Source organism: Gallus gallus, chromosome 5 (assembly GCF_016699485.2).
Source record: "Gallus gallus isolate bGalGal1 chromosome 5, bGalGal1.mat.broiler.GRCg7b, whole genome shotgun sequence".
NCBI classification, from domain to species: Eukaryota; Metazoa; Chordata; class Aves; order Galliformes; family Phasianidae; genus Gallus; species Gallus gallus.
In genome coordinates this window covers 49,980,175-50,004,895 of record NC_052536.1, presented here as the reverse complement: position 1 = coordinate 50,004,895, position 24,721 = coordinate 49,980,175, and the positions used below count along the sequence as shown (strand labels likewise).

The 24,721-nt window shown below is 44.2% G+C and overlaps 3 protein-coding genes across 21 annotated transcripts in view; 2 read left to right on the top strand and 1 right to left on the bottom strand.

Moving 5' to 3' along the window:
- The window catches only part of PPP1R13B (protein phosphatase 1 regulatory subunit 13B), a 64,066-nt gene extending 59,454 nt beyond the window's left edge, over window positions 1-4,612 (top strand). For all 16 annotated transcript variants that reach the window (XM_040701312.2, XM_040701311.2, XM_015287839.4 and 13 more), the window contains 5 exons: window positions 180-317; window positions 393-526; window positions 1,247-1,413; window positions 2,188-2,387; window positions 3,059-4,612. In XM_040701312.2, the coding sequence (XP_040557246.1) occupies window positions 180-317; window positions 393-526; window positions 1,247-1,413; window positions 2,188-2,387; window positions 3,059-3,100 (681 nt within the window). In that variant the 3' untranslated portion in view covers window positions 3,101-4,612. The remainder of the gene's footprint in view (window positions 1-179; window positions 318-392; window positions 527-1,246; window positions 1,414-2,187; window positions 2,388-3,058) is intronic.
- A 447-nt stretch (window positions 4,613-5,059) lies between these two features.
- Window positions 5,060-15,346, bottom strand: ZFYVE21 (zinc finger FYVE-type containing 21). Of its 2 annotated transcripts, NM_001277520.2 has the most exons (8): window positions 15,187-15,346; window positions 12,184-12,234; window positions 10,170-10,338; window positions 8,515-8,590; window positions 8,297-8,388; window positions 7,453-7,506; window positions 6,045-6,187; window positions 5,060-5,800 (listed from the first exon to the last, which is right to left on the bottom strand). In NM_001277520.2, exons 1-8 carry the CDS (start codon window positions 15,316-15,318, stop codon window positions 5,765-5,767), a joined length of 753 nt encoding a protein of 250 aa, NP_001264449.2. In that variant the 5' UTR covers window positions 15,319-15,346; the 3' UTR covers window positions 5,060-5,764. The 2 variants fall into 2 exon arrangements, with proteins under 2 accessions (NP_001264449.2, NP_001264450.2); NM_001277521.2 differs by lacking the exon at window positions 7,453-7,506.
- A 443-nt stretch (window positions 15,347-15,789) lies between these two features.
- On the top strand, window positions 15,790-24,576 carry XRCC3 (X-ray repair cross complementing 3). Of its 3 annotated transcripts, none has more exons than XM_015287481.4 (8): window positions 15,790-16,025; window positions 16,301-16,347; window positions 16,722-16,859; window positions 17,676-17,888; window positions 20,862-21,016; window positions 22,557-22,769; window positions 23,153-23,199; window positions 23,680-24,576. In XM_015287481.4, the coding sequence occupies exons 3-8, from the start codon at window positions 16,781-16,783 to the stop codon at window positions 23,900-23,902; spliced, it is 930 nt and encodes a 309-aa protein (XP_015142967.1). In that variant the 5' UTR covers window positions 15,790-16,025; window positions 16,301-16,347; window positions 16,722-16,780; the 3' UTR covers window positions 23,903-24,576. The 3 variants fall into 3 exon arrangements, with proteins under 3 accessions (XP_015142967.1, NP_001006489.1, XP_025006563.1); NM_001006489.2 differs by having other exon boundaries at window positions 16,301-16,369; XM_025150795.3 differs by lacking the exon at window positions 16,301-16,347.
- The last annotated feature ends 145 nt before the right edge of the window (window positions 24,577-24,721 follow it).

The following is a 24,721-nucleotide window of genomic DNA, read 5'->3' as shown; positions in this document are numbered from 1 at the left end:
TACTAAGATATAGTAAGATATCAACTCTATTATTAAAAGGATTTATAATAGAAGTGTTTGCGTTGTTCTTACGACCACTTAAGGAAGATGGGATTACTTCTCTAGTTAAGGAGTAACTGAATGGTTTCTACTACTTCTGCAACCTGAAATAATGCCTCCAAACCTTTGTTTCCACTCAGACCAAACGTACCAACCTGAAGAAACCTAACTCTGAAAGAACAGGCCACGGTTTGAGAGTGAAGTTCAATCCATTGGCCCTTCTCCTAGATGCTTCTTTGGAGGGAGAATTTGATCTCGTACAAAGAATCATATATGAGGTGAGATTCCAAATAAAGGGAACTTCTTTATATACTAGGAAAAAAAAGTCCTGAACTATTTCATGTTTTCCATAGGTTGATGATCCCAGTAAGCCCAATGATGAAGGAATTACACCTTTGCATAATGCAGTGTGTGCTGGTCATCACCACATTGTGAAGTTCCTGCTTGATTTTGGAGTAAATGTAAATGCAGCAGATAGTGACGGGTGGTAAGTGACAAGATTTTTAACTTAGCGTCTGAAAAAACACCATTTTGATGCCAGTTCAGTATTTAGTGGAGACCTGCTTGGGGAACCATTTCCTCCTCCTCTGTCCCCAGCAAATGAAGACTTGCTAATTTTGAGATGGTAACAAACTGCAATACAAAGTTCCATTGTGTTGAACCCATGGGCAAGCATGCTCAAATTGTAAATTACGGTACATTTTGTTTTTACTTAGAAGTATAGGTGCGTTTCTTCTTCACATGCTGAAGTAGTTAAACTTTAAATAATGAATGACAAAAATGTATTGAAGTTCCAGTTTGGCATAACCCATTCACAGATTTTGTGTTCTTGAAGAATCAGGCCTTGCAGGTAGATGTAGCACCTGTAAAGAGCTTGGAGATGTGGAACCTTGCCATGCTGCTGAGCAGTTTCTCCCCCCTTATCTTGCCTTTTATTTTTCCTAATATTGGAAAATGCTGGTTTTATATCCAGCAGCACTGCAAGCTATGCGAGTTGACATAAAATAACATCTATTTCATGTTTGGCTTTATCGGAGTCAGGTCGATGCTGGAATCCACTCTGAGTCATTTGTCATGTTTTGAACAATGCACGCATATCCTATAACAACTTCCTTTAAAAACAGACTGAGCTCTGTATTGCAAGACAAAATAGCTAGGATTCCTAGCAGTTTATTTTTTTCATTTCTACCTTTTTGCTTTCTTTCAGGACACCTTTGCATTGTGCAGCTTCTTGCAATAGTGTTCATCTCTGTAAACTATTGGTTGAATCTGGGGCAGCTATTTTTGCTTCAACTATAAGTGATATAGAAACTGCTGCAGACAAGTGTGAAGAGATGGAAGAAGGTTACATTCAGTGTTCTCAGTTCTTGTATGGTAAGCTGTGACACTTCTTTACAAACCTGTTTTTTCTCTTCTAAAATTCATCCCTTTTCTGGCACTCTGATGTGAATGAAACATCTGTTTAGGCTCCAGACTGAAGAATATTGTCCTGCACCTGTTCTTTCAAAATGGTAAAAACATAGCAGTCTTTTGGTTATTATGTTGCTCGTAGTCCTTTCCTTCTTGACTTGCAGACTCCTCCTTATGCTACAATTGTTTAAGATTAATTGGGTTTAATTTCAAGGAAATGCTTCCACCGGGAGATTGTCACAGTAGCAGTGAGTTGTCAGGTATCTTGACAGAAATATTCCTACAAATTTTTAGCAGATCACCTCCAGAAATGTGTATGCATTATGAATACTTAACTTAGAGAATGTGCTTAGTTACTAAGACGTATTTTGCAAAGAAAGTACCTTGGTGGAGCAGAAAAAACATTAATTTATGGAGATGGATATCAGATTAATTAAGTCTCTGATATTGTGCAGACTTTCAAAAGCTTCAAGGGGCACTGTATGCAATGTGTGCAAACTCTGTTACAGAACTGAGGCCTTTGGGAAACACACCAGTTCTATAAAGTTGCTTTGCTCAAACAGTTGTGAAATTGGTTTTGTCCTCCGTTGAATAGAAGTAAGATTATGAAGTTTCTATTGCTGAAAATTGTTTATGAAATGTTAATAATGAGACTAATATTTGAGCCACACCAAAAGTCTCAGGGCAAAAAATAGATTGTTTTACCATCTAGCGTTCTGTGTAACTTCTTGTTAACAGGAGTGCAGGAAAAGTTGGGAGTGATGAACAAAGGAGTGGTGTATGCACTGTGGGATTATGAAGCCCAGAATAATGATGAGCTGTCGTTCCATGAGGGCGATGCCATTACTATTCTAAGACGCAAGGATGACAATGAAACAGAGTGGTGGTGGGCCCGCCTCAATGATAAAGAAGGCTATGTGCCTAAAAACCTTCTTGGGGTAAGTGCTGAATTACCACTTGCCTTCAGTTTTTTACTTCTCCCTGAAGTAGGGATCTGTGGTCATCTTCTCAATGCTCTGCAATTTAAGTGTGGTGGCTTTATTAGGCAGCCCTAAGCTTTCTTTGGCCCAGGAAGATACTTAGGAAGGCTTTTAAGACCTGACACAAGATAAACATACATTTATATAACTTCAAAATGGGAAAAAAGCCTTTTAGGTAGCAACTTCAGACAGGTCATTTATGCAGCTCTCAGCCAAATGTAACACTGCTATCACAGAAGACCAGGAATGGAAGGCCACCAAGTGGACAGAGAGCGTGAAATAAGCTCTTTTGGGGGCTCGATAGGGAACTCCTGTATTTCCAGAAAAGAATCTCCTAGCCTAGCGTGGGATCTCGAACTAAAAGAACCAAGTTATTTGCGGAGCAGCAATTTGCTCCTGTTTGCAGGAGTCAGTCAGTCCTTGGCATCCTGCTGTTGCTGCTTTAATTTTTCAAGTCACCCAAGAACACACCGTAGCTTAAAAACAAACAAAAAAGCCCCCACGCCTTCAAAACACCTCTTTTTAACACCCAGTTCTCATTAGTACCCTTTAGTTATAACTGAATCAATTTTTATATTTAATTTGCTGTCAACCATGCAAAGCCTAATTTTCTCATTCTGTTTTTACAGTTGTATCCACGAATAAAACCTAGACAGCGAACCCTTGCTTGAATTCAGTCGTACAACAGTGCAATACCTTGCTGGTAACTGGAAACTTAAAACATACACTGGAGCCATTGTTTTTGATCATTTCACATGGAGAAATAAAACTATGATACTTAGTTTTAATGGTGCTTTCTCTTGTTAAATGGACAGCATCCAAGAGTTTCAAGATCTGCAGTTTGTAAATGAATCTTGTTCTATGTGACCCACCACTGATGAGGAGAGCTGTATCTCCACTACCTACAGTGTTCCGCCAACTGTTGTCTAAAGCGGTGTATTGAGTTGAAGTTCAGTGTGGTAGGAGCTTTCTTGTGTTAAATGTTCAGAGGTGTCATTTGCGAAGTGCAGATAAGCTGTCCAGTTTGCTCCAACCCCACAGTAACTGTCCCATGTCAGGATTTTGGATGTTTTTGTTCAATACCAGTGAATGTTGAGTTCTCTCATGACTCATCAACTCTTTGGGTTCTAGGACACGAGATCTTCACCAATGCCATTCATCAGTAAGTACTCACCAAAGCTTTATGAAGGCTAGGATTAAGTGTTAACGTGCTTTTGCACTTATATCCTAGTTTAGGCAACCCCAACAAAAGCTTTACATAGTCTAGCATCTAGTATAAATCTGCATTTAGAATCAAGCTAGAGAACTAACCAAACAACAGTATTAGTACACTTTTCAAAGCCCCTACACGATAGTTCACTTGGTGTTATATTTTCTTATTATTCAGCCTACAGCACCAGTGTTACCTCTACTAATGTAAAGGTTCCCCTAATAACCACTGCGGTTTGTCCTTTCTGGACAGAACAATTAATAGTGAACTTGCAGCAGCTTAAAGGATTTGTACGTCTGCATGGATGAAAGTGCAATAGTTGAGAAAGGTGAGAGTCTGGTAAGGGTAATACTGTATAATTTTAAGTCTGCCCAGGTCAGTCTAGAAGAAAAAAATGAAGGACTGAATAGAAGTAGGAAGTGAGGTGTGAAGAGATGCTGAGTTAAGGAGAAGAAAGAAATGAGGTATTATAAAGAAGGATTTAAGGAAGGCAAAAGAGCCAATTTGAGGACAGTTTCTGTGGTTCCTGGCAGCCTCCATCTCTTGCCAAGGCAAGTTATGCAATAATCTATTCCACTACGTTGTAGTTTCAAGCAAAAAAAAAAAAAAAAGAAAAAAAAAGCACTTCACTGGAATTTTAATTGTACATGATTTTATATACCAAAAGTATATTTTGGATTTCCCATTATAAGTTAAGTTGTAGCCATATTTCTTGTAATTTTCTCCCATTAAACAGTATGCAATTTGATTAATTCCTCATGTACAAGTTCTGTGTATAATTTATATATCCATTTCTGCAGTGCTGTAATTTGCTTTTACCACAGGTTAGCATTAACTGTATATATTGTGGTGAAAAGTGAAAGGGTATTATTGTTGAAGAATTTGCTACATGAATGTCATGACTTCAAGAGCCTCCGATACACTCATGCAGAGAAAATGTAAATGTGCACAATAAAGTACTGCTAAGGCGTGGGCTGCATTCTCCCTTAAGTTTATACGTAGCAAATGTAGATGTGCCTTTCCTCGCAGTCAGCATCAAAAGACCAGCTGGAGCTTGTGCTGGCTGCTGCCTGAGGTTTCCTCATTGTACCCAATGTACAGAGAATGACTTCCCATGTAAACTTTGAACCACCTTACACTGCGAGCTCCGCTATTCCAACTGCAACAAATTCAGACTCGGCTAGAAAAGCTCTGAAGGGTCCTTTACACTTAAGCTGACACCTGAGCCTCAGGTATTTGTTTGCCCAATTTTTACCAGTTTAAGACAGTGGAAGGAGGACATTGGCTGCATTAGGTTTAGTCAGAGGATGTAGCAAATCATCAAAGCTTAAAACTGAAGTGAGAGTCCCGTTTATAAGAAGACAGAGCTCTCAGCATTCAGATGGAAGCAGGCAGTTACTAAAGTAAGTATCACCTCCTGTTTAAATAAGTGAATTAATTTATTCATATTGTACATTAAAACGTATACAATTCCAGATAGCGTTACAGTTAGATTAACAAAAGCTAGTTACCAAAAAGAAAATACAAAACTAAAAATTATTCTGGAAGCTTTCTTATTACAGAAGGGAGGTTCCAAGATCACATAATTGCAATTTGGTGATATTTGGTGAAATCCGTTAAGAAAAAAAAAAAATCAAGTGAATTCTATAAAACCATATCTAAGGCAGATTTTATTGTACATTGATTTGGATAGAGGGAAAAACCTGAGATCTATACCCAAAAGCTATTCTCTGCAGAAGAGACATACACCTTTGTTTGCTTTTTGTGGCAAACAGTATATATAATTGTTACTACAAAAGTTGTGCTGTACATTAGCTGTAGTGCAGGTCACTTTCATATTTCATATTAAGTGCCAATAAAGGCAATAAAGGTTTAACAAAATATACAAAGTCTTAAAAGGTGAGACTGTTTAAAGCATTAATTGTATACATATTGCACACTATAGTGAATACTCATGGTTCAAAACAGAAATACATTGTGTTTGCCAGTTCTTACATAATGAACCACACTGGAATGAGAAAAAGTCAAGAGAAAGTGTTAACCAGTTGTCAAATTAGCACAAGGTGAGATGCAGGTCCTCCGAGGCTGATGTCTGCTCTCCAGCTGCCAGCAGTTTGCTCAGTTCTTACTGGTCCCGAGACTCATAAAGAAGTTTTGTTGCCTAATGTGAAAGCAAAAAATAACCATCAAACCAATTCCCTCCACAAACAGCGTAAGGCTAAAGGCACAGCAAGCAGCTTAGCTTCTGTTTTCTCAAGAACAAGGCCTTAAAATCTGCATGTTAAGAAGAATAACAAAAAGAAAGAAAGCTCCAAGGACTGCATACTCCCTACTGCTGCGGAGCACCTTCCAACTATCCTTCCAACTGTCTTCAGCTTTCTGTAAGTTTTTCCTCTCTTGCTTACCTTATGCATAGCTGCCAGCCAGCTTGCTGACAGCTTCTTGTTAGAGCTGAAGTCTTCACTGGCTGTAAATTTCATCTGCGTTAGCTCCTCTGAGCCTGGTACTTTATAGTGCAGAATCATACCTATGGCACGGGTATTGCCTCCTGAAAACAACAAAAACAATAGAAATCCTGAATAGCAGTGTTTTACCAACCGCATCAACACAGCCTCTTTTAGGTAATAACCACGTTTCAAAGCGCTGACAACTGCAGGTGAACTACCAGGTGCAGCATCAGAGGAAGCAGTGACAGAAGGCGGACAGTGGGATGTGGAACGTGCAGATGCAGTATTGCTTACTTCTCTCCTACGATCACTGAGGCAGAACCTGTAAAAGCCACTGCTGGCACACACTGAGAAAAGCCTCATATTTCAATAGATAACGTGGTTTCACAACACAGCCTGTGGTTTCCTAATTGAATTACCAGTGTCCAGTAAGACCAGTTTCAAACAGGGATCCTTGCTTCATCCAAATCTGGCAGCATTTGGGAATTTGGCAAGAGTAGCTGGCAACAGGCAACAATGCCATTTATTTCCTGAAGGAAACCCCTTACAAATGACATTGTTCTGACAACGGTGCAATAGCAAGGTGCTGACAGCTCTCTAGCTGCATAGAAATTAAGATAAACCAAAGCAAATGCATAGAAATTGAACAGCAGCTTTGTTTAGAATGTGAAGCACACTGATGCTTCGCATTCACTCTGTTGGGGAGCTCATTTACTGAGGTAGCAGAGCAGAAACAAAAGCCACAGCAACGGTGCACACACACACAGGAGGGCATTTTCACAAAACTGCCTGCATGAGCAGAAAGAGTCCTGGAGGCCATCACCCCCATATCCACAGGCCAAACAAAGACCATCCTGGGCAAAGCAACGTGACCAAAAGCACACAGTTTATAAACAGTTACTTCCTCCTCTTGTGGGACAGACTGCAGTTCACCATCTTTATCACTGTTCTACTGCATCTGCCCTGTCACACTAACTGCCATGTACGAGACAACAATACACAGGAAATACGTTACTCATTTCTGGTGTACACAACTCAGGAAACCTCTGCTGCAGGAGGGTGATGTGCAAAGCTGTGTGCCACGAGAGATAATTTCTCATCTGTCCTCTACAGGGACAGACAATAGCACACGTGGTCAAAAAAGGACTCAAGTGTTTTAGTTCTCCACCAAAGAGTTACAAAACAATCATTCTCGGTTTATTAAATAGATGGGAAGGAATAATTACATCAGTACTGGAACATAACTCGTCTTAAGTTGAACAGACACACATCAAGCAATAAGCTGGCACTGCACAGGAAAGCAGATGGGAGAGGGTCATAAGAGCATGCTGGAGGGAGCTGTGCTCACAAAAGGTACTGGTGATACCTTCAGTAATATGCTGGCTCTCCAGAAGGCTGGTGTAAGTGTGAATATCTTTTTCTACCATCAAGAAGGAAGGCAGGCAGGCAAAAAGATAAAGCAATCAGAAGAGCAATGAACAAGAAATTACAGGAGCATTAAGCAACTCAGCAACACGTTTGGTTGATTTCAATATCAAGTTCATTAAAGTTAACAAGCTGTACTGATAGACTGTCCAATTAAAGATTCCAGCAGTGACAGAAATGTTGCTAACAAGTAATCATTAAAATTCCTGACCCCATTTGTTCTCATTTCAATGAAATCATGTTCAGTTCATCCTGAAATGCTATGAAACGTGTCAGGAGCTGAGGCAGTGAGTAGCTGCCTTCTAATAAAAACGTTACCAGTTTAATTTGGCCCCTTCATTTGGAATGAAATTAAGAGCACAGCTTTATGTTTTTAGACCGTTTCTCTCTTACTCTCCTCTGAACTGTTTGTACAAACAGAAGAGAAACCCTGGCTGAACTCTGAAGCTGAAGCTAAGACTGACAGCTGCCTCCTATGAGCTCATTCAATAGATAGAAGTTCAGCCAAGAGAAAGGATCAGATGAGATGACCACCTTTACTTTGGTTTACCAAGAAATTCTCTCATGTTACAGCTCTAAAATCATTTCTGAATTCTGAGGCTTCCCCCAAAATCTCAGCAGCCACATGGAAAGGTTTCCATGCACAACACTATTCCAACAACTGTGGTAAGTAACACAATTACACCGGAGCTACCGATAACCCAGAACTGCACTGTCTGGCTTGAGCAATAATTACAGCTCCACATTGTTCTTAACAGTTAATTTGTATTGAATGAAAAAATTACCTCCAGGAGTAAATCCCTCTGTAAGTATCTGAACAGTTGAAATTTGTACAATTTCAATTTCATAATGGCTGTTTCCATCCAAAACCAGGTATCTTTGCAACAAAAGAAAAAATAGATTGATTTTCTTGTCAACAATACCAAATCCAAATCAAATGTTTGGACTGTTATATAATAATACAGCTGTGTCCACAAGTGCCGTTTCTATCAACTGTCCTCACCTCTGATTGTTGGAGAGCCGACAGACCATGAGCTCCGATTTGTCCGACGTTCCCAGAGTTACAAAGAACGTAGCACCTGAAAAGAAAAGCCTCAGTATTCTAATGCAGCATTTAGGAAGGAACATGGAAGTATCGAAAAGGACAACTCATTTTTGCTTCCTGCACCTGTGACACTGAACGGATAAAGCCTTTAGTTAGGTTCTGCATCACGGGACTATTCACCATTACATGCTGCTTTACCTGCATGCTGTAGAAGTATGCACTATATCTAAGATAAATCCTTTAAAAATGAGAACAGGTTTGAAGATAACAAAAACAAAGATCCTATCATGTCAAAATTACACAGAAGAATCAGTAGCGGGATGTGACTGTCAGCTGTGTGCTTAACAGATATGAAACAACGCCTTTTCCAGTGCTGAAGACTGGCTGAGCCTTACTGCCAGGTCAGCGAACTTCTGCCTTCGTCTTATGTTCCCCACCTGCTCAAAACAGCTCTTTTGACATCAGGAAAGTCATCTTAGTATTGAAGTGATTCATAAATCAAAGCAGACAACACGCCTACCACTTTATTTCCTCCATGCCTCATACTCCCTCTGTTGCCTAATCCCAACAGCATTGCCCTGGGAAATAACACTAAGGCAGAGCACTGCCGAATGCCCTGTGATCCATCTCCATGGTCCAAAGCACGCAGCCTCAGAGCTTCACCTCACCGCCCGCTTCCCACTTCACTGCACCTCGGTGGCCCCTCCATGCAGATGCACAGTTACTGCTGACATGAGACCTGCAGCAGCAGCAAAGCTGCCAAGGACACCCAAACAACCACTGCTCTGAGATGTGTGGGTCTGCAGCAAGCCAGGAATAGCCTCACGCTTCAGCTGCATAACACGAATGCAAGCAGGGCAAACTTTCTCAAGGAAAATCTTGAGGTTAATGCACATTATTTCAAAAATTATCATCACCATTACCTGCCCAGCACAATGATAATGGTTTGTGCATTGCAGGGATGAACATACCCCCTTCTGGCCCTACAGTCTCCTTAGGAACTAATCAGGCTGTGGTTTAGCATACCGGTTATACACACCTGTAACACACCAACAGTAAAGAGCCCATCGAAAGGCCCTGAACCATCAGAGTATTTTCAAAACTGAAAACTCAGCTTTTTTAATGTAATTGGAATGCGAGTTCCTTTATTGCACGTAGCTTTAATGCTGTGCAGGATTGTCCTGCCACCTGCCACATGCACAGGCCGTGAACAAGATCAAAGCTCACTGATAAAGCTTGAAAAAAGCACAGTATCGCATCAGAAAGATCTCTGTTGTTAAGCATTCTTATCCTTATTTAGTGCAACAGAAATGCGGCGAAAGGATGGACTTTTAATTAAATGCCAACTGCACACCTATCAGTCCTCAGAGGCATTCCAGTGCTCTTTGTTTTTAACGACTTTTTGTTTTTATTGTCTCTCAATAAGCCGGTGATACAGAATGAAGTGGCAAACAAGAAACACAACACCAAGGAAGTGCTTTGAGGACAGAAAATTGCAGCACAACAGCTTGACGAGAGGAATTCATCTTGCTGTTTATCAGATGTTTTTTAACACAGCATTTTTATCGATGTAAGTGAGATCAAAACAACGTATACACGCAGTCAGTACTTGCCATTCATGAGCACTTTAAGCTGTTTGTCATAGAACTCTGTTTCCTTCTGTGAGATGAGGGCACATTCAGCACACTGGCGCACAGGGTCCACAAAGCACATGCGAGGCAGAGGCACTTTTTTGCTGCAGCATTTGTCACAGAAGCACTTCCCACATCTTCGGCAGTGATGCTAAGTGTGAGAGAATGTTTTATTCGTTTACAGAATCAATGGTTAGGGAATAACGTGGTAAAGTTCTTACATTAAACATCCTCCTACCCAACAACCAGAAGTTTCTCAGCTGTGAAATATTCACATGGAAGGGACAGGACAGCAGCCAAGAGGTAAACAGCAATTAACTGCTCGAGTGGTGGGAAGAACTCTCTGAAGAGTGAGCCCTGAGAGTGGTGTGCAATATGAACAGCACTGCAAGCTTTTGCTGGCACTGCTAACACACTTCTGAAGCAGACCAGTGAGATACTGAAAGGATTTTACCCAAAGTGCAGTAAACCCCTTCCTTGCCTTACTGACGATAAAAGTGGAGAACAGCAGTTTCCAGGTCCCTTCTAAGCTTCAATTGCAGATTCTGTTCTTCCCCCTCTAAGCTTGTTCTCAAATGTTTCCCACGGAAAAAGCTGTAAAACTTCACAGCTGAAACCTGAAGTCCTCTCTCTATCAGAAACACTGGGCAGCACGGTGCAAATCCAACCAAGCTGTAATGCTAGTTAAAATCAGATCTGGCAAAATCAGCACAGCTTCAAAAAGTGGCTTCTGCTCCAATCATTCCTGGGGTGTGGAGCCCTGGCAGTTCTTCCTGATGCAAGCTTTCAGCAGATGACAGCAGCTTACAGAATGGCCTGGGTTGAAAAGGACCACAATGCTCATCCAGTTTCAACCCCCTGCTATGTGCAGGGTCGCCAACCACCAGACCAGGCTGCCCAGAGCCACATCCAGCCTGGCCTTGAATGCCTCCAGGGATGGGGCATCCACAGCCTCCTTGGGCAACCTGTTCCAGTGTGTCACCACCCTCTGTATGAAAAAAAACTTCCTCCTAATATCCAACCTAAACCTCCCCTGTCTCAGTTGAGAAGAACGTGTCAGAACAAGTGTTCCCAGGCGAGCAGGACCTGCTCTGTGGCTCACAGCAAGTCTCAGCTGCTCGACACAAGGAAGTGATACGCTGCAGTTCTGATCACGGTTAAGCTTCCAAGTCTTACATGGTCCTCTCAAGTACCTGCTACACTTGGTTACCTCCATTTACTTCCCAAAGTTAACACAAGTAAAATTCAGCAGCCTAATGAGTTACTGCTTTGCAGCCAATCCATTACTATGTCTGCTTCAAGATTTCTCCTTCCTTCTCTCTTCAAAAAGTAGATGAAAAACCATCAACTATGTCAATGCATTTCATGTCACACTTCCACCAGCACACAATAACAGAGTGTCAATGCACTCACATAGAGGAATCTGCTACAATCAGTGCTGGCTTTCCAGGAGGCTGCACAACCCCCATGGTCAGCAGAACGTTTTCTGACCGTGAGAGAGATCCTGTTCCGTTTTTAGAACAGAAGGACAACCCAGCTTTCAGCTCTCCCCATTTTAACAACTGAGCTCTTTCATGTCAGACTGTAATTCATTACACCTGAAAAAAAAGGGTTAGTTCATATTTGCACAGCTAATTTCATGTCTGAAAGCAGAACTGCGTTCATTAATTTGGTTTCAGTGGCAGTGCTGCTGTTGGCAGCCCACTCCAGCATGAGCTCCAACGTGTCCCTTTCACGCAAACCCAGCTGGTCGCACCTGGCACTTTGGGAAGACCCACACTGTGTGTTACAGACTGAGCTAAAGGAACATCACAGAAATGGAGCTTATTAAGAAAAACTACTCCTCTACCCAGAAACAGCAGAACAGGAAGAAAAACTATGATAACATCCATTACTCTTGGCATGAAATTCTACTCAGTCATCTACATTTTATATCAGAAGTCCATACTGCCGTGTTGCAACAGTTAAAGCTTTGTATTCTGTCGATTTCTCTTACCTTTCTAGTTATGAAGTCAAATTTCGTATCACACTGCATACATCTCGGGCACTAGAAAACAGCACAAAGTAACATTAACCTGTAGGATTTGCCAACATCATTCACCCTAAGGAATACTGCATCTTGCCAGAATGACATTTCAGATATCCTTAACACGCTTACTTGTGTTAGGAAGGCATAAATTCATAGCTGGATTCTCTCCTGAGTTTTACAGCTGCAGAAACCTAAACTCCTGCAGCCAGGCCATCACAGAGTTCAGCTCAATGTCATCTTAAAGAGCTGCCCTAGGCTGAGCTATTTGCTTAGCACACAGTCATCACCGTTTGCTTTTCATTAATACATTTCAATACCAAACTCGTTATCTTCTAAGAACTCTCTCCAGTTACAGCAGCTCCTGCAGTCTATTTCTGTGGTGAAACAGAAGTCCCTTTCCCAACCACTGTCCCAAATTGTACAACTACAGGCAGGAAAACACTACAGCAGCTAAGGAGGAGAGTCTCCAGAAACATTTCAGTTTCTTGTAACTCCAGTTTTATACAAAGCATTCACACACCTAAACAAAAGGCTTAGCAAATCAGAGAGTAACAGCAGTCGCTGCAGTGGAGCAGAAATAACTGCACTGCAATATCTGGTACAGGAAGCTGTTTCTCAATCCGCACAGAGCAGAACTAGAAGTGCTCCTGTATTGTTTACGTAACTGAGTTCAATCCCAGCCACCTCCCTTCTCAGTGCTTCCATAAAAGCTGCTTCTCACAGACACTGACTGAGATCCGTCAGCATTGGGCATCTGCAGCGCCAATGTTTGCTCTGTAGTGCTCTACAGCTAACACCACATTTTGGTCTGCATTGCCCCTGGTTTGCTGACTTAAGTTTTGACACACATCATAATTTGGGAGCTGGGCACGGCAAGAATTTCAAAAGACCCCGAGTCTTTATAAATAATTTCAGTAGAAGACTTAAATAGACTTAGTAGAAGAATATTCCTAAACTCCAGACCAATTACAGTAACACCACCCAATGCACAGTGCAGTTGTAAATCAGAAGGAAATGGTGCGTGCTGGCAGCTACCAGAGTGGCTTTTTGATATTGAACTGTTCCAATCCAAGCAGCCTCGATACATCGTTCCTTCGTGGCACTTCTGCTTTAAGTAACCCCAATCATGAGAACCCATCTGCATGAGGGCTGCTACTTGGCCTGGGAAGAGCTCGCAAATGGAGAACATCTTTAAAGGTAAATCCTTCCCATTCATCCTAATGACACAAACAGCACGGGACTGCTTATGTTTGGCATCACATTTACAGAGAACAAAGCGTGCCACTTGAGCTACTTTTCAGGTCTTCAAGGCACAGGCTTTTCAAAACTACTGCACATCTCTTTTTTTCTTTTTAAGAAGATAGAAAATAAGACATGAAATAAAACGCATGTCATTAACATACTGATTTCACAATCAATGGTATCAGATCACTTCATACACCAAAATGAAAATGGAAGAGCAACCAGATGTTGGGTGCTGGTAATAATTCAGGAGCAATGAGAACTGGTTACAAGCTGAGAGGAACTTCTGATGCACTTGCTGAAGTGCGATAAAGAATTAGGGCAACATTTTAGATCCAGGCAGAAGTGAGAACACTGTAGATAGACAGGAAGCTGTAGTTATACTTCATGTACTTTATTTGCATATACAGTAACAACCTGATGTGAGAAGCAACGCAAGCCAACACCTGGTTAAGCACAGTGACTGCGTGACGATGTGAAGGTTTGCAAGCTCATCAAAACAGATGTCATAACATGCCCAGCCAGAACCATGCCAGTGGGAGATGCCTTCTGACAAAACTGTAGCCACACGTGACCAATCCTCTGTCTGAGCTGCACGAGTTTGCTAGCAGCACATGAGCAGCTCTGTCACACGGCCACATAAAGCACAGCTCCACGCTGCTGCGAGCCCGGAGCCCCACCGGTACGCTCAACTCACACACCCCTGCTAGGAAACAAACAGTGGTCCTCAGCCATGTGAGATCTGGGACACAGGTGGATCTCGGGAGCTCTGGCCACCTCTGCACCCTACCAGTATTCCTACTGCAACATTTCCTCTATAGGAACATCACCAGTTAAGCTCTGCTGGTGATTAACACGTTTTAGATACATCAGTTCTTAAGTATATATCTAACTAGCTTAAACAAACCCTACTACAAACCCCCAAACAACTTTCAGTTGAGTTAAGATGGCACCACATGTTTGAGTTGAAGCTCCCTTCCAACCCAACCGTTCTGTAACCGTATAACCAACAGGTCAACTACGCCCAACGACGATGATGTCAGCCCTCAGGTCTCCCCGCAGCAGAGGCCAAGGTACGCGCAGCGCAGATCCGCACCCGCCTGGCCAAGGAGGGCTGCAGCGAGGCGCGGGCAGCCACGTCCCGCCGCAGGAGCCGCGCCGTTTGCCCGCCGCTGCCTTCACGCACAACTTTCAGCCCCGAGAGCCGGCAGGCAGGGCGGCACTTTCCTCCTTGTTCCTAAGCCCGGTCGGACGCGGCGTTCCCACACGGAGCAGCGCCCGGCGAGGAACAGCTCTGCTTAACGACTGCCTGCTTACGTTCGCGGAGCCTCATCAAAACTGCATCTCGGCTCGGACCACACGTCAACGCACTGGCGTGAGTCCACGCCACAGAGCGGCGGCAGTAAGTAAACAACTGACGCTAAATAAACAGCCGCCCGTGCCCTGCCAGCGCCCGGCTGCGCGAACGGGTAACGACCGACGCACGTTACACCAAACTCGGAGGAATTTCGCGATCACACAGCGTACTGAACGAGCATTTAAAAGCAAAGCTGACTGAAACGCTTCGAGCCCCGCGCCCGCCACACGGCCCTGAAAGCGCAGCGCCGGGTCGGCCCCCCCCGCCCGCTACGCCACGCGAAGCGGAACCCCGCGCTTTACGCCCGACGGGGCCCCGCAGACGGCCCTCAGAGCGCGTAGGCTGAGAGAACCCCCCGCCCCTCCCCGTACCTCCTTGTCGGGCACCCAGGGCGGCTCGTCCAGGCCGAAGGGGCTGCGGGCGGAGCGGTGCTCGGGCACCATGCGCAGCCCGCTGAGGGAGCGCACCAGCTTCTTGGCGTCGCGAGCCTCGCAGCCCGACATCTTCCCCCGACACTCCGCCGCCGCCGCTACTCGCCCCTCGGGACTGGCAGCGCTGCCACCCAATGACCGCTCGGCCCGCTCGGGACGGGCGCGGCGCTAGGCCAATAGGAAGCGGCGCCTCGCCGGTCCCCGCCCTCCCGTTCTAGAAGACCAATAGCGACTGCCCGCACACTTCCAGCCAATCCTGCATCGTTCGCGGCTGAAGGCGGGCGTGTTATTCCTTTCCTCGCCCTCTGGGGACTTGCTGCGCGTGCGCAGGAGGAGCGGCCGGCCTCACAGCCCGGAAATGAGGGGCTGCCCGCCCAGCCTCCCGGAACAGCGCCCTATCGGAGCGGAGGGCGCCCCGCCCGGTCCTTGGCTGCGCCGGGTTGCCCGTGCCGTGAGGCGCTGTGATAGGCCAGCAACCAATGACGTCGAGAGCGGGCTGCCCGCCGATTGGCTGCGGCGGCTCCGGCGCGGAGGTCGTAAGGCCTGTTGGGGGGAGGCACTGAGGTGATCTCGGGTTGGGTCGCTCGCGTCCGCCGCACTAAGCGGTTCGGAGACCTGCCGGGCAGACGCCGGCGTAGCCACAGATAATTTCAGCGAGCTTAAGCTCTCGTCAGAATGCCGCGTTGAATAGGTGCCGCCTAGCGATAACGCTCGTCTTGCCCTCCGCCCTCCGCCTGCCCTCAGACCCCATGGCAGCCGCCGTGCCCCGCGCTCCACGGGTGAGTGCCCGCGCGGCCTTCTGCCGTATTCGTGCGACTGCCTCTGTCGTAAAGGCGGCGTGCGCGACAGTGCCGCACCTTACGGCACTCGGTGGTTACAGCGCTAATCCGGTGCGTCGGGATAAGGCGCTGAGGCGGGCGGTCGCGGTGCGCTTCGCTGTCGGATACGCGAAGTGCCTACAAAGTGCTCACATTGAATCACGCTTACGTTTTATTGCGAGTACACCCGGCTGTTATTTTTTAATAACAATTCCCTGATGCTCTGTTCACCCCAGTGCCGTATCAGGACATGGACTGGGACCAGCTTGACCTGAACCCGAAGGTGATTGCTGCCCTTAAGAAAGGTACCGCGCCCTGGGGACGTGTAGGCAGTGCTGTCACGTAGTGCCTTCCTGTGTGGGACGGCGTGCTCTGGGTGTCAGCACACAGCGCCATGCTCACGTTTTGGAACAGTAATTTAATATTTCCTTAGCAAGTTTTTTTTAGTAATTAGAAGCGATGGCTTTTCACCACGTGCCAGTGGTCGTTTTCCAAGTGCCGTGACACCACACTGACCCACTCAAAGTAAAGGTTAGCTGCCCAGCTTGCAAGAATGTGCTGTAGGTAAACCTCAAGGAAACGAGCAGTAAGTCAGAAAGCTTTTGTGCACGGCTGAGATGCGGTGGGAAGTATTTATAAAGCTTCTCTTCATTTCAGCTGACATAAAATCGATAAAGGAGGTGTTAAACCTTTCTGGAGCAGACTTGCAAAGGCTGATGAAGCTGTCGAGTGCAGATGTGGAGTGTCTGCTGAAAACGGTCTCTCGCGCTCTGAGGAAAAACTGCATGCTTACAGGTAATGAAGTCAGTATATAACAAACGTTCCATTTAGATCTGGAAATGCTGTGATGGTGAGAAGATATGAGCTTGGTTCCTCACTGACACAGTGATAGGGCTCTGAAAATGGAAAGTTGAGCTATGCTGTAGTTAGTTGTTTAATTACCTTAAGGGCAGCTCCTGCGGCACCTTGAAAGTAGATGGAATTTTACCAAAGCCATTCTTTGGGACCAAGCCAGCTTAAAACGGCAAAATGATTCTCCAGTCTGGAAAACGTGATTGGAGGAACATGAGATTTTCTTTCTTTCCCTCCTTCTTTTTCAATAATTTCCTTTGTGCCAAGGCTGGTTGAAGAGCTCGCATGGTATATCGTAAACTTTGTAAGCTGATTTTATGTGATCACTCAGTTCCTAAGGAAGCTGGATCTGATAGCTCTCCCTGCAAAAATGCTTCATGGCTGCTCTGCTATCAGAATCTGTTTCCTTGTGGGCTGCGTATAGCTTTAGGCCTTGGCCAGATGCCAACAATGCTGTTTCATAGTCAGCAAGATCTTCCCTGATTGTAGCTCCCCATAGAGACTCCGTAGAGGCAAAGAAAGGAAAAGGTTTTGTGGCTCAGGGTGAACTCTTGGTTTTTAAACAGGCATTCAGTCAGTGGGTTCTGTGGGGAGGCCTGGGCTGAACTGGGGAGTTCTCCCATTGACAAAGAAGGCATCCCTTGTAGGTACAAATCTACAGCATCAACATCTGTACTGTGTCACTGTGCATTAGAAAGATACTAAGTGAATTTTTCCTTCTTTCTGTTTATGTTTTTAATCCTTTGAAAAACCGTACAGCACTTCAGCTCTACCAAGATAAGGATTGTTTCTCCTCCCAGTGCCAGAAGCTGAGTCTGGGATGTTCAGTGCTTGATGACTTGTTGAAAGGTGGCATTCCTTTGGTGGGAATCACAGAACTTGCTGGGGAAAGTTCTGCTGGGAAGACTCAGATTGGTTTGCAGCTGTGCCTTTGTGTGCAGTATCCTTACAGATACGGTGGATTAGAGTCAGGTAAGTATTGATATTAAATATTGATAGATTTGCCACTTGGAGGAATGTACTGTCTGTAGGAATGTTGTAGAACCACAGAATGGTTTGAATTGAAAGGAGCCTGAAAGACCAGACGGTTTCATCCCCATGCTATGGGCTGGCTGCTCCCCACCAGCTCAGGCTGCCTAGGGCTCCAGCTTGGCCTTGTGATCCCTCCATCCAGGGATGGGATATCCACAGCTCTCTGGGCAGCAATGCCAGGGCCTCACTGCCCTCACATGGCAAGATTTACTCCTGATGCCATCGGTGTGATTTGGCAGCAGTCTTATTCTTCCTTCCATGCCACACTGGGTTTAACTTAATGGGCAGAAATTCCACTTTAGCTGACCCTACTTCAGTTTAAGTTATGTCATTAATCAGAACAGAAGCAGATCCATTCTGTTCAGTTCCTGTGTTAAAGTGCACTGTGCACCACTCTGGTGGGATTTGGAGTGCTGTAATGTGGGCCCTTCAGTTAAACTAGAACCTTTTGGTCTCTGTTTCAGTGTGGTCAGAATTGAATTACTACTTTGGGAGTCCAGGTTTTCATCCAGTTTTCCAAAGTTATGCTTTGGTGAAAGGTAATAGCTCTTGTCAGACTTTTAGATGCTAGCAACAACGAAGTGTGAATTGCCAACTTCAGGCTTTGTGGTTTTTCCAGGTTTTCTCCAATACAACAGGCAAGTTTGGTACTGCTTGTTGAGAACAGCTACATTTTAGAGGTGGGCAAGGTGCAGAAGGCTGATTTAAGTGCTAGATGGTCTCCTTTCCCCTTAGATGGAACTGTTGAATTACATTTCTTTAGACAGTATAGATTTATTGTATATTTCCTTCACTTGGCTTCATGCTAATCCTGTTTACAATTCTCAGTTCTAGAAGGCTGGCAGTAAACCAAGAAATTAGGACATCCTTTGCCTCAAGGTTATCTTTCTGCCATTCTAAGAATGTCAGCTATGGTCTATTGCATATTGGCTGAATTTATTTTCCATGCCCATATTCATGAGTAACACGTGAATGTAATGTGACGTGCATATCCACATTAGAATTCTGAATTAGAAAAACATGTTTGCTGCCGATTCTTGTTAACCAGGCTGGTTTGGTGCATGGCAAGTTGGGTTCATAGGGCTGAAAATTCTTACTTTGTGTGACGATCTCTTGCAGTTCTTGAGGGTGAGGTTTGGGGTTGAAACTGAAGAAAAATACTCATATCCCCGTTGTGGGACTGTATGAGAAGATGTTTATAGGATCACTCAGGATGATTTCTTAAGTGTATCTCCCATCTTCCTTCTGAGAAGTGAAAAGCACCCTGACTCTTGGGTTGCTGGTGGTGATGACGGTTTCCTGGTAAGCTGCAAACAGGAGGATGCCGTGGGATTTTCTGTTTGTGTACCAATCTCCTGTTTTTATTTAGATTACGGCAATTTATCTGTCCTTAAAGATGTGTGAATATTATTCAGTGCTTCGGAGTCATGATAAGGCATCAGCCTTTGATACTGAGTTTAGTTGTTGTTATTTTGGTTTGCCTGGGCTGTGCTGAGTGAAGAGGAATTCCCTTGGGCCGCATAGCTCGCTCCAAAAGTAATGCCTCCTATTTATGTCTGTGGAACCTACAGCAGCTACAACGAGCAAAGTAACACTGTTTGATAGGACAGATTCTCAGCTACAAAACAGTCTTTTTCAACACAGTCACCACGTTGAGCTGTGCATTTTCACCAGCAATGAACAAGAGCTGCGTGCTGCGCTCGTGACAGTCACCACGAGTGGCGGTGACGCACTGTCACCACTGCTGAAATGCACCACCCACCGCCTCGCTGTGCCCACAGCCACTGTTTGCTCTCTGTAAATGTTCAGCAGGGGTCACTGAACGTCAGTGGGCGCCATTTTGTCCGCATGGAGGAATTCAGTGACACCCCTTTGTTCCATACGCACTTCCACCATTCTGGTCAGGCACCATTTTGTCAGACTGATCTTTAAAAAGCAGATGCTCTCTCCGTAAGTCAGTATCTGTGGTAAGGAAACGGCTGTCTGTCTGAATTAGGCAGTGCTGTGCTAAAGGTAATCAGCTGGAATAAGAAGGGTAGTTGGGAAGTCCAGAATGTTTTACTCCAGGGGTTCCTTTAGCCTAAAGATATCTCAGCACAAGTTAGCGTGGCTTTCATTAGTTTGAAATTCAGTGTTGCAAGCCATAATTGGCTTATTGGAGCAAATTTTGATGCTGAATACATGTAACATCAGATTCGTTATAGAGCTTTCTCTTGACTTGCTGATATTTTAGAAACTGAAAATCTGACTGGGAGTTCATGAACTGCAGTGATTTCTGTAAGAATTTATGGAGGGATTGGGGAGAACTGAGCTTAAGAAGTTTGGTGCCAAAGAAAATTAGTTTTTGTATTAAGAATATATTGCACGTATTTATTTTTTTCTCCAACATGTTTGATGTGTGCAGTTAATTTTCTCAGTAATAACGCACACTCGTTAACCAGAACCCACAGTAAAACTATATGGACATGGATCATGTCATGTGATTGAACATCATACGTCACACATGTGATTGATTGAACTATGATCTTTTTGTGCCTAATGTGCAGTTTTAAAGAAGGGTTATTACTCCCTGTGGGTTGGATACATTACAGTGCTTGTCATCTTCCCAGCCAGGCAGGCAGACGTTCAGCAGCCATGCAGCAGCCGTGCAGGAAGGGTGTCACCTAGTGGATTGCTGGGGAGCACAAAGTAAAGCTGTCAGCAGGCCACAAAAAGCACCTGGCAGCTACAAGAAAGTCGTGGTGGTGGTGTTCATCATCAGTTCAGTGTGGGTGTCAAAAAAGTGAAATGAATTTCCAGTTAGGTACGCTGAGCTTGTGAGTGCATAGTTCCATATTTTGGTTTTGTACCATTAGGAAAACTGTCCGTGTAAAAGTCGTGCTGCAGTAACAGAGGATGCTTTCGTGATTGCAGGAGCTGTCTACATTTGTACAGAAGATGCATTCCCAAGTAAACGTTTGCAGCAGCTGATAGCTCAACAGCATAAGCTGCGTGCTGATGTGCCACCTGAAATCATACAAAAGATCAGGTTTGGGAACAGTATCTTTGTTGAGCATGCAGCAGACCTGGTGAGTAACAGCACAGCTTACAACTACGTGATCACAATGCTGTAATCCAGTAACCAGAGGAGTTTTTTGTTGCAGGAGACCAAAACAGCTGTGTGTTATCCCCAACTATTTTAATCTCAGATCCAAAACATAGCATCGTAGGAGCCTCCATGAAGAAAATCAACTCTATCCCAGCCAAAATCAGGACACAGTTTTATTGCAGCTCCTTCACTGAATTTGGAGACAGAATACCAGTAAATGTACGGAAGGTGCTCTGTGTGTCCTGAGTAACTTGCAGTACAACACTAGAGTCAGTAAACTGAAAATGTGACGGGGTAGAAGGAAAGAATGCAAAACCCAGTGCCCAGAATAAGTAATGCACAGCAGAACTGCAGTGCAGCTGTCTTGCCACACCTCTCCAGTAGACGCATAGCAGCATTGGAAGGAAAAAGTGCTGCCTTCTCGTCATTTGGGTGCTCATCCTTCAGTGGCTGTGAGTACACAGCTTACTGATGGACCACTGAAAGATTTGTTTTCTGTAAGCTCGAAAGCAGCACTTGTTAGAACATTCCAGCTGTTGGAGAAAAGGTAAAACACTGCTCACTGGAAAGTGAAACAGCTGCATGGCAGATGATAGCAATTCACATATTGCAGTGCATCGGTTCTGTTGGTGTGCACATGTGTGTATCAGGATACACAAGGTGTTTTTTTTTCCCTCGTTTAAAAAAAAATCCAATGTTTTTGATGTTATAATGCTTATGATTTTGAGGGGGGGGAAAAAAAACTACCAAAAAACAACAGTTAGTTTAATAGAATGGGTCTTACTGCAAATCGGACTCAAGAATCACAGTTCAGTTGTAAAAACTGTGGAGAGCTGAAGGATATTGTTTCATTCTTGCTGCATTTGATGCTGTTCTTTACCTATTGGCAGCAATCAGACGAACTGAGACTCACATGATCACCTTTCTTGCCCGCACTGAAACAAGTTGGCCAGAAGCTGAGACTGTCACCATGTGCTTGCTCTCCTTTATGTTCAGCTGCTGTAAACCACTGCTAAAGACAAGACACCGGGCTGCAAGGCCCTTTCCTCTGACTAATACGTGCATGAAAGAAGTTGCACGCTGCAGAGTATTTGTGTTAAACTTCCTACAACTGCCATGTTTGGTGGTTTCGCAGTTTTCAATTACTGAAGCTGCAGTTCAGTCACTTCTGTTTGGGATGCATAATGCTGGTCCTGAGTTCTCAGTATTGCAGTGAGAACCGCCCTGCAAAACAGAATTGTCCAGGATTTGTATTGCTTGAGATTAAGATGTCTGTAAATCCTTTAAAACAGCTGTGAATAACTGCAGCAGGTTGCACACGCACAGCTTGTCTCCAGGTTTTTTTTTGCTATGTAAAATCCTAAGATACCTGCTAAAAACAGTGAGACTTCAGATCTGCAAACCCGTCTTATGAGTAGAAGCTCCACCAGCTTGCACTTCAGTGATGAGAGCTGTAGTTACCATCTCAGTTGCACGGATCTGAACTGTTCTAATGCTGTCTGTTTCCATTCTGGGGACAGGACACCTTCCACAACTGCATTACGAAGAGGCTGTCCCTGCTGCTCACAAGAGGCATGGTGCGGTTGGTGGTCATCGATTCCATTGCTGCTTTGTTTCGATGTGAATTTGGGGCTTCAGATTCTGTTCTGAAGGCTCGCTACTTGCAGACGTTTGGAGCACAGCTCCATGGCTTAAGCACCAGATTCAGGACTCCAATAATGTGCATTAATCAGGTACAGCATCAAAATGAATGTCCTTCAAGGCTGTGCTCTGATGGGTGCGGAGTCTGAGAGTTGGAATGGAGATGGGTAGTTTTCTAAACTGTTACACTCTGAGCATTCTTGAAGGAACGGACAAATGGAGGAGTTATTTGGCACAGGTGGCTTTTTGGTTGTTGTTTTAAACTAATTCAGTATCTAGTAGAAATTAAATTCATATACGCTATAGCTAGCAGGAGTTGCTTTTAGTTTGCTTTGAAAGAATATGGGTTTTTCTAACTTGGCTTAATACGTGATCCGATAACTTGAATTTAGTTGGCTTTCCTCCCTGCCCTTCTGTTTGCTGCAATCAAATGCATAACAGCAGCTCAGCTACACATGTCATTGTTCTGCTTCAGGTGACCGATGCTGTGAGCGAGTCAGAAGCTGCACAGTGTAGCTACAGGTGAGTCATCCACCACAGAAATGTAACAGCACTGTACAGGGCAGCATTTAAACACTGTTGAAACAGTGGTGGTGTTGAAACCACCACGTGTGGTTCTGTAGTAATGCCTCAACAGCAATTTCAGGGCCAGGTTCCCTGCAGCACTGCTGCCCTCACTGCACAAGAGGCTTTTTGTGGCTCTTCTCTTTGGTAGAATTGCATCCACTTTCTGTCTGCTTAGAAAAACAGCAGCCAAGCCTTATGAGTTGTTTTTGTTGCTTAAGGAAAAAAGTCTGAGTGCCTTCTGCCATCAAGACATGAACGAGGTTTAAGCATGCATATTTATTGTTTGCATCCTACTAAGCTTGATACATTAGATAAACCAGGAGCTGCGTCAGTGTGTTTCAGTAGAGCAGTTCTAATGTAATTTTGTTCCAACAGAAGCCAAGATATTCCATATGAAATTCATATATATAGAAATCTGTACTGCTTTCTTTGTAGCACTGCTGATAGCAGAGTCTCTCCAGCACTAGGAATAACCTGGGCAAATCAGCTGCTCATGAGACTGATGGTCAGCAGAGTGCCACAACCTGAACCGTCACCTGGAGCTGTGTCACACCACCCTGCAAGCATGAGGACTTTAAGAGTAGTGTTTGCTCCTCATCTACCTCCATCCTTCTGCTGCTTTACAGTAAAATTGGAAGGTGTGAAAGGAATGAAGTAAGTTCTTTCTGCAGTATAGCATCCTGGTCCAAAAGTGCATTGAACGTACTTTGCTTCAGGAAGGAGCATTAGTAAAATGAAATTCTTCCTAGAGCAGAGGAAGGGATGCTGAAATACATAGAAGGTGATATGACAACAACATTAAGCATTTTTTTTTTTATGTTGTGCAAAGATGCTCTTTTTGTATCTGGGTAGAAGTTCACCAGCCTCTCCTTGTGAGATAAGTGTTTTGGAGAATAATCCTTACTGCATCCCACTAATCCCACTGATGAGTGGCACCTGCATTCATCCACACAGCCCCTGCTTTCCTCAGAGGCTTTTATCAGAGCTCTACATGTTTTTTCTTCCCATCTTTGTGCTATTTATTGCATCTTTTTCTGCTGGCCTCAAGACTAACTGCTCTGGGTGCTTTTTTGTAATCGTCGCTGCATTCGGGGTGAAGGACAGCTACATGAACTTATTCATCCACACTTTCCAAAGGCCTTAAAACTTAGTGTGTGGTGGGTGGGTGTTGTTATCAGGGGGTGACACTCACTTGTATAGCTGTTAAGCTTTCACACATTTCCCTCTCCCATCTCACCCCTTCTCCCCAGGTTGCCTAGTCTGTATTTGTCAGTGACGACAGTAATCTTTTTAATTATTTTTTTAAATAAAATCCAATGATGAAGCTTTTAAGTCTTTGTGTACTCAACCTAAGGAAAAAATACATCAGATTGCAATAGTTTGTAGCCACGAGTACCTCAGTCTTCAAATTCTGATGTTTCATGCAGCATAGCTACCACTAGAATTATTCTCCCATTAAGTTTGCCTGGTACATTGC

Excerpts from the sequence above, each read along its gene's own strand:
- XRCC3 (NM_001006489.2), top strand. The coding sequence starts at position 16,315 with ATGGACTGGGACCAGCTTGACCTGAACCCGAAGGTGATTGCTGCCCTT. Across the intron at positions 16,860-17,675 it reads GAAAAACTGCATGCTTACAG|CACTTCAGCTCTACCAAGAT; the intron begins GTAATGAAGTCA and ends AAAACCGTACAG. Across the intron at positions 21,017-22,556 it reads TTGAGCATGCAGCAGACCTG|GACACCTTCCACAACTGCAT; the intron begins GTGAGTAACAGC and ends TTCTGGGGACAG.
- ZFYVE21 (NM_001277520.2), bottom strand. The coding sequence starts at position 15,318 with ATGTCGGGCTGCGAGGCTCGCGACGCCAAGAAGCTGGTGCGCTCCCTC. Across the intron at positions 8,591-10,169 it reads GCTTAAAGTGCTCATGAATG|GTGCTACGTTCTTTGTAACT; the intron begins GCAAGTACTGAC and ends TTTTCTTTTCAG. Across the intron at positions 8,389-8,514 it reads CGGCTCTCCAACAATCAGAG|ATACCTGGTTTTGGATGGAA; the intron begins GTGAGGACAGTT and ends TTTGTTGCAAAG.